Source organism: Lipotes vexillifer, unplaced genomic scaffold (assembly GCF_000442215.2).
Source record: "Lipotes vexillifer unplaced genomic scaffold, Lipotes_vexillifer_v1.1 scaffold447, whole genome shotgun sequence".
NCBI classification, from domain to species: Eukaryota; Metazoa; Chordata; class Mammalia; order Artiodactyla; family Lipotidae; genus Lipotes; species Lipotes vexillifer.
In genome coordinates this window covers 257,944-266,494 of record NW_006786302.1, presented here as the reverse complement: position 1 = coordinate 266,494, position 8,551 = coordinate 257,944, and the positions used below count along the sequence as shown (strand labels likewise).

The following is an 8,551-nucleotide window of genomic DNA, read 5'->3' as shown; positions in this document are numbered from 1 at the left end:
TGCTGTCACCCACTGTTCAAGCCTGTGCCTCACTCACGGCCCCACCCCAGGGTGTGAGGGCTTCCTGATCCCTGGCCCAAGAATCTGCCTGTGACCCATGCTGCCATGTGGCTCTGGAGTCCACATGGATGTGGGCCCTCCCTGGTCTTCCAGATGGAGCAGGAGGCAAATCCTCCTCTGCTTCCAGCTTTCCTATGAACACATCTAATCTGTGTCCGTGCTGAGGTTTCTACCTGGAGACGGGACACAGGTACTGTTCTCTTGGTTTTTGGTCTACACTGATGGGGGCGATGTTTTCACTTCTGCCTCTTCTCAGTTAGGGAACCCCTCTGTGTCATAATCTCCCTTCCCAGTGTCCAAACCAGACATCTGACCAGCACGCAGGACTTTGCAGAAGAGGGTGACACGGTTAAGAGGTTGTTGATGGTTACGGTGGGTGAGTCATAAAGAGAAAGCAGGAGCTGGGGATCCTAGAGGGAGAGGGCAGGAGAGGTGGTCTCAAGTTACCCACCCTGGCCAGGGCATCCGGCAAGCAGCCCAGCCCAGCCCAGTGTTCCGAGTGTGGGCTCGGAACCTGCCCCGCCATGAGCTCTGAGACCTTGAGCGGGTCACATAACTTCTCTAAGACTCAGTTTTCTCACTTGTAAAGTGGGGATCATAATGGGACTTACCTCAGTGGTGTGTTGTGTCGTAGGAAATAATGGCTGTGAATTCATTTCAGGCACTGGGCACAGCCTCACGCACAGAGCAGCCCCAAAACCCAGGCTGTCATGAAACTGTCGAGGAGGACCCTTGTGAGAACAAAGAGGGCAAACCAGCTGTGAGCACCACCCGGATACAAGTTGTTACTCCTTGTATGACGTTCAGTTGGAAAAGGTTGCAGGGGATGCCCTCGCTGGCACTATGAGGCATCTGTGAAGTAGGGGTGGGTTGCGACAAGGACCGGAAATGGAAAGTGATGAAGCTGGAGCCCCGGAAGAACCAGAAATGAGGCCAGTCAATCAAGCAGACATGAATGAAGGTGAGGCTACAGGTAAGGGGGAGGGAAGGGGGACCTATGTGCTAAGGGGGTTGGCTGCAGTGTTGCACTAAGCAGACAAAGTTGTAGTTAAACAAAAAACCTACATGAAGATTACATGTAATCGCATGCTGCTTGGCCTTCTGCTGAATGTGATTATGCAAATGAATACATCTGTTATAAGACTACATTCATGAGCTCTGAGAATGACACCCGTCTTCCTTGGAGTAGATGAGCAGAATTTTTTTGTTTCTTCTTTGACATTTTTATTTTTTTACCCTTTTCTTCAGAAAGTCCATCATTACAGGTTCTATCCAGCCGTGTGACACTCCTGGTCCCAGCACACACCCCGGAGGCCTTTGTCCATGAGGTCAGCAATGTTCAACACATACCTGCGGAGTGGTCTGAAGTCCTACAGGCCATGGACACACTCCCACCTGAGCAGTGCAGTGACACCCTCAGCTCCCCAGCCCAAACTATCCCCCCCAAGCAGGCTGACACCCCCAATTCCCCAACCCAAAACATCCTGCCCAAGCAGGGTGACTTTCTCAGTTCCTCAGCAAAAACCACCCCATCCGAGCAGGCTGGCACCCCCAATTTCTTAACCCAAACCGTTTCACCAAAGCAGGGTGACACTCCCAAGTCCCCAGAAAAAATCATCTCGCCAAAAGAGGGTGAAATTCTCAATTCCCCCCTCAAAACCATTCTGTGCAAGCAGGGCAACACCCTCAAGCTCTCAGCCAAAACCATTCTGTCCAAGGAGGGTGACACCCCCAAGTCCTCAGCCAAAACCATTCTGCCCACTCAGGCTGACATCCCCAATTCCCCAACCCAAACCATTCCGCCGGATCAGGCTGACACCCTCAATTTAACAGAAGAAACCATCCCACCAAAACAGGGTGACATTCTCAATTTCCCAGCCAAAATCATTTCACCCAAGCAGGCTGACGCCCCCAATTTCCCAGCCAAAATCGTTCCACCCAAGCAGGCTGACATCCCCAATTCCCCAACCCAAATCATCCCACCCAAGCAGGCTGACACCCCCAACTCCCCAGCCAAAAGCATTTCACCAAAGCAGGGTGACACCCCCAGTTCCCCACTCAAAACCATCCTGTGCAAGCAGGCTGACATCCCCAATTCCTCAGAAAAAAATACCTCACCCAAGCAGGGCAATACCCCCAATTTTCCAGCAAAATTCATTTTGCCCAGGCAGGGCCACACCCACAAGCTCTCAGCCCAAACCATTCTATCCAAGCAGTGTGACACCCCAAAGTTCTCAGCCAAAACCGTTCTGGCCAAGGAGGGTGATGCCCCCAAGTCCTTAGAAGACACCATCCAGCCAATAGAAGGCAACCTGCAGTCAGCAGATGAAGCCATGGAGGTCCTGGAGGAGGACCTGGTGAAGGTGATCCTGAGCAAGGAAGACTTCGAGGTGGCGCTGAAGGAAGCTGGGGAGAGACTGGTGGCTGTGGACTTCTCGGCCACGTGGTGCAGGCCTTGCAGGTCAATCAAGCCCCTTTTCCGGTCCCTGTCCATGAAGCACAAGGATGTGATGTTCCTGGAAGTGGATGCTGATGAGTGTGAGGGGCTGGCGAAAGACTGCAATATCGTTTGCATCCCAACCTTTCAGTTTTATAAAAAAGAAGACAAGGTGGGCGAATTTTCTGGTGCCCTTAAGGAAAAACTCGAGACATTCATTACAGCATTGAAGTGATCGTGTGTTCCGAAAGCATTAGGAACAGTCAGCTGTTCATAGCTTGTCATTTTTTATTTACAAAAAAAAGATGAGGGGTAGCAAAAGTGTGTGTCCAAGTGGCACCTGCATGTGCATCAGAAATAGTAGCTCAACCCTTTCCAAAAAGCAGTCAAAGCCCTAACGCCTATTGTGACTGTGTTCTTGTTGATGGGACAGTGTGATATTAGAATTTCCTTTCTTGGAGATATTGGAAGTCCAGTTGTCCCCTATTTTTTAATCTTGATTTTTTTTTTTTTCACTCACTCTTGAAAATTCAGCTCGTGTAATCCTAGTGGCAACACTGAAAATTTAGACAATTCTTCTGTAGAAGGACATGTTTTAATGATGAGTGGAAATTTCTGATGTCCACATACCTTTGGGATATCTGATAAGAAAGTAAAGAATTGGAAGGATTCACATATATCTAACCTCCTTCATGTGCGGGAAGTGCTATGGAGGCCTCAGGAAATGTCACGGGCTCCACAAACATCTAGGGGATTCTTTGGTATCAGAGCTGAGACCAAGGCCATGTTTCCAGATTTCAAGTTCAGGCTTCTTTCTACTGATCCAGGCTCACAAAATCTGAGACAGCTCAAAACTTCTGGTTTTCTCAGACCAAGAGCTTTATGGTTCAAGTTTAAATTAGTGTGATCCTTGGTGCCATTATGACATCAGCAACCTAGTAGCAGAGTTCCTGCTTTGTCATCCTGGTAACTGGGTTTCTGATACCTGTTCTCAGATGTCTCAGAGTGTGTGTGTGTATATACACATATATATTGCATATATATGCATATATTTAATATATACAGTTTGGTGAGTTTGGACATATGCATACACACGTGATACCATCACCACCATTGAGGTAATAAACCTACCCATCATCTGTTTCCACAACTTTCCCTGTGTGTCCCTTTCCTTGGTGTGTGTGTGTTAAGAACACTTTGCATGAGATCTACCCTCTTAACACATTTTAAGTGCACTATAGCATATTAACTACAGACACTATGCTGTCCAGCAAATCTCTAGAATGTATTCATCCTGGATAACTAATTTTATACCCACTGAATGACAACTCTGCCTTTCCCCCCATTCCCTGTCAGCCACTGTCTTATCTTCTGCTGATCTAGAATGTTTTAAAGAATTTGAGGTCTTCCCTGGTGGCGCAGTGGTTGAGAGTCCACCTGCCGATGCAGGGGACACGGGTTCGTGCCCCGGTCTGGGAAGATCCCACATGCCACAGAGCGGCTAGGCCCTTGAGCCATGGCCACTGAGCCTGCGCGTCCTGAGCCTGTGCTCCGTAATGGGAGAGGCCACAACAGTGAGAGGCCCGCGTACCGCAAAAAAAAAAAAAAAAAAAAGCATTTGAACCAATTGTCCACATGGCAAAACCCAGGATTCCCTTTAAAATCTTGAATTGTAGCTTTTCATGAAAAATTGTAAAATCTGGCAATCCAGGCGTGCATGACCTCAAGAAACTGCTCTAACCTTAGGGGCTGAGTGGCAGCTTGCTCCGTTGGATGGGGCATGCGTTCTCCGGCTCTGGTGAGGAAACTGGCTGGCTTCTGCATTTACCTGGTTGAGTTGTGATCCCTCCTTAGCTGCAGGAGTGGGATGGTGCCAGCAACTTCCATTGCGTGACGACCCTGACTCTCCTTGATGTGTCAATCATGGACCTCGTTTGAGGGTTAAAACAACTAACAACAGCAAACAAAATACCATACATGCTACTGTATAGCACAAGGAACTAGATTCAACATCTTGTAATAACCTATAGAGGAAAAGAATCTGAAAAAGAATAGATATATATGTATAACTGAATCACTTTCCTGTTCACTTGAAATATTATAAATCAATGATTGAATCAATTAAAAAATAAAAATAACCCCCCCCAAAACCCAAAATACCATACATACCCAGTCTTTTTTTTTCCAGAAGGATTCAGTATGACCTGCAAAAAGTATTAATGTTAAGGTTAATAAACTAATATGGGGAAATTAGAAGCATAAAAATAAATAATATGTCAATAATATATCTGAGGGCGGGTTTCACTCCCTGATTGAGTGGCAACTTTTGTTCCGAGCTTCTTAGCAATGAGGGGGTGTGGGGAGAAAAGGGAAACTCAGTGATACCCAGATATCGTTACCGGAAAGGAGCAAACATCGGAATTGGAAAAAGGAGTCAGAGCTTTCCCACAACTGAATTTCAGAATGAAAATTTTCATCTGGGACCTTAAGTTTGAGACATTGAATAATGGATGAGGTTCTTGACAATGTTTTTTTACATTCAATTCAGAAACAATTTTCATCTGACTAATCCTGGTAATAATCTTTCATAGAAGCCAAAGCTGTCATCAGAAAGCACTTTTCAATGAAAGAATCCTGGATTCAAGGTGCACAAGCATGTAGCTTTTGTATTTTCATATAAAAGGACTTTTACTTATGATTCATATAGCCCATCTGTTCTTTTCCTCTGATAGACCTTCCTCTGACTTTTTTACTTGGATTTTTTCCTATTTTCCATGTTGAGCAAGTCTGTTTTTTTTTTTTTTTTTTTTTTTTTTTTTTTTGCTGTGCTGGGCAGCTTGCAGGATCTTGGTTCCCTGACCAGGGATCAAACCTGTGCCCCCTACAGTGGAAGCTCATGCAGAGTCCTAACCACTGGACCGCCAGGGAAGTCCCAAGCCTTTTAACATGACTCTATATCTGCTTAGCTATTTAGGCCCATGCTTCAGTGGGTTAACCCAACCCCTCCGTTACCAAAGCCTGTTTGGACAACTTGGTGAGGCCCCAGCGATGTGAAGGACCAGAGACCCTGAAATCCAACATTAGTGAGTTACACCAGCTGCTTTTCCTGGGACCTTAGTATTGAAAACGTTTCTATCATAGGTCTTTCTTCATACTCAGGTTACCAAGTGATGACACGGACAATGACCTAAAAAAAATCCTTAAAAAAATTGTGATAGATTCTGCAGGTGATTTTATATTATTCCTAATGTAGTTAAGGGAGGAGGGCAACGCACAGCTCTGGGAGGGCAGTTCCGAGGCCAAGACAGTGGCAGCGAACGTGTGGCTCTCGATGATCTAGTCTGATCCGGGGAGAAACGCTAAACTATCAGAGAATCGGTCTGTGCTCCTCAAACCACCCACCCTCAGCACCATTTCTCTTGACTGGATAATAGTCAAACAGCAGCCAGGACGAAGGTATGTTCTCTGCACTCAGAAAGCTCGAGTATGGAAATTCCATTTTCCTGATTAAGAAAGAATCATGGGGCTTCCCTGGGGGCGCAGTGGTTGAGAGTCCGCCTGCCAATGCAGGGGACACGGGTTCGTGCCCCGGTCCGGGAGGATCCCACATGCCACGGAGCGGCTGGGCCCGTGAGCCATGGCCGCTGAGCCTGCGCGTCCGGAGCCTGTGCTCTGCAACGGGAGAGGCCACAACAGTGAGAGGCTCCCCGCCCCCAAAAAAAAAAAAAAAAAAAAAAAAGTTCCTATTCCAAAATATAAACACAAGAAACAAAAACTGAAAAAATATTTGCCAGATATATGACATAATAGTCAATATTTTATTTTATTTATTTTCTTTTTTGTGGTACGTGGCCCTCTCACTCCTTTCTGCTCCCCACGCAGGAGGAGGGGGAGTGAACTAAGTGTGGTCAGGGTCATGTTAAATCAGCATTTCTCAAACTAGTGGTCATAGAACCACATGCGGTGCTGTTAGACACTCAGATACCTAGGCCTCTGTTCTCAAGAAATCAGATTCAGTAGCTATGGGCCGGGGCCTAGGAATCTCTCCCCATAGTTAAAGGAAAACCGTCCAGCCATCCACAGTTCAAGTCCAGCCCCCATAAGCTCCCATCCCGAACGTGCTTCCTCAATTCAGGACATCTGCTCTCCGGCATAGCATCACCTTTCTCTAATCTCCACCCTCCTTTCCAGAAACCCCAAGCCCTAGCCCACAGGGTGGTCTTATCCTAGATTTGGGTCCCTCCTAGCAGCCTTTCCTCCCTAAGTCTCAGAGACTCCGTTTAGAATACCACCGCCAGGGAGAGAGGGCCACACGGGCCACACAAGAGGCTTGGGCTTGGGTGGGTCCAGTCTCCCCTGAGATCTCCCCACTAGCTTGAATGCCCACTAGCATGCCCCTAAATCCTCTGATAATCCAGAGCACAACTGCTGTAACAAACACACTTCCACGACAGAATCTCTCCTTTGGGACTGAATTGCTGAATCCCACAAGGACCTCTCCCCTGCAGGAACCTCTTCCTACCCATCCCTATGACACGCGAGGCTGCTTCTTTTCCAGTGGAGTTAGGACTTCACATTATTTTGTTGTTCTTATTTTTTAGCCACACCACGCGGCACGCGGGATCTTAGTTCCCCGACCAGGGAGGGAACCCACACCCCCTGCAGTAGAAGAGCAGAGTCCTAACCACTGGGCTTCACATTGTCTATGGAACATCCTTCCTTCATCCCCTCTCTCTCAACCTGGCCCTGAAGACCTACCTGGAATAAGAAAATGGGTACATTGCTGAATCAGAGTTACAGGCTGTTAAAAGATAAACTGAGGCATATTACAATTTTTAAGAGTTTATTTGAGCAAAAACTGATTCCAGGGCTTACCCTGGTGGCGCAACCGTTGAGGGTCCGCCTGCCGATGCAGGGGACGCAGGTTCGTGCCCCGGTCCGGGAAGATCCCACATGCCGCGGAGCGGCTGGGCCCGTGAGCCATGGCCGCTGAGCCTGCGTGTCTGGAGCCTGTGCTCCACAACGGGAGAGGCCACAACAGTGAGAGGTCCGTGTATTGCAAAAACAAAACAAAACAAAAAAGAAACTGATTCCAGTTGGGCAGCGCCAAACCGTTAATGGTTAGGGGGGCTCAGCCGACAAGAGCTGGGGAAAGACTGACACGGAGAAGGTGGGGAAGCAAAGCAAGGAAATGGTTGGACTGCTGCAGCCTGAAGCCTGGTTGGCTGTGATCCTCAGGTTTCAAGTTCTTACCCTTGAGGCATCTCAGGCTTTGGTTTTGGTTGGCTTGCAGAGGCCACCAAAGCCCTGGAGCCACTTCTGTCTAATGGGCCCCTTGTTTAGTTGCTTTAACAAGGGCTACAGGCCGGAGTCCTCCTGGAGCAGGCTGTGGGGTCTGGGTTACATGCCTCCTAAGGGTCTGGCTAGACAGAGGGCCTTCCTTCCCCCAGTCAATGCTTATAAGACATATGGGGACCGGGAAAGCAGGACTCTGCTCTTGCAAATGCACTCAGAAATGAAAAATGGAAACAAGAGAATAAAAAGGTCCAAATACGAAGAACAGGATGATCCCTATTTTATTTGAAAATGGAATAAAAAGCATAAAGTGTTGTCATTGGCTCTCTCTGTATGGATATTTTTTCTTTCATTCTATTTTTTTCCCCTTACTTATAATAGAAGAAAAAGCAAACAAACAAAGAATTAATAGAGTACTTTGGAGACCCCAGTTGCTTAGAAACTGCTGGGAAATACAAAATTTGGAAGGACAAAGCAAAGGGGAGTGAGCACACTGGCCCAAGGTCACGGATGCTCTGGTGGAGTCTTTGAATGCTGAACTTAACCGCAGGTTCTGTATTCCAGTTGTGCACTCTGGGCCTTCCCGGCTTTACAGGACAGATAGTCATAGACTAAATCAGTAGCAGTTCTTTTGGAGACGAACTGCCTTGGTGATCTTGGGTGTCGTGGGGTAGGTGATATATTCGCTTTTTGGTGGCAAGTGACGGAAACCTAACTCAAACCTGCTCCAGCGAAAATGGAGGGAGTACTGGATCTTGA

General features: G+C 47.4%; 1 protein-coding gene across 1 annotated transcript; it reads left to right on the top strand.

Moving 5' to 3' along the window:
* The first annotated feature begins 948 nt into the window (after positions 1-948).
* TXNDC2 (thioredoxin domain containing 2) lies at positions 949-2,732 on the top strand. Its single transcript, XM_007458453.1, has 2 exons — positions 949-1,033; positions 1,360-2,732. Exons 1-2 carry the CDS (start codon positions 949-951, stop codon positions 2,730-2,732), a joined length of 1,458 nt encoding a protein of 485 aa, XP_007458515.1.
* The last annotated feature ends 5,819 nt before the right edge of the window (positions 2,733-8,551 follow it).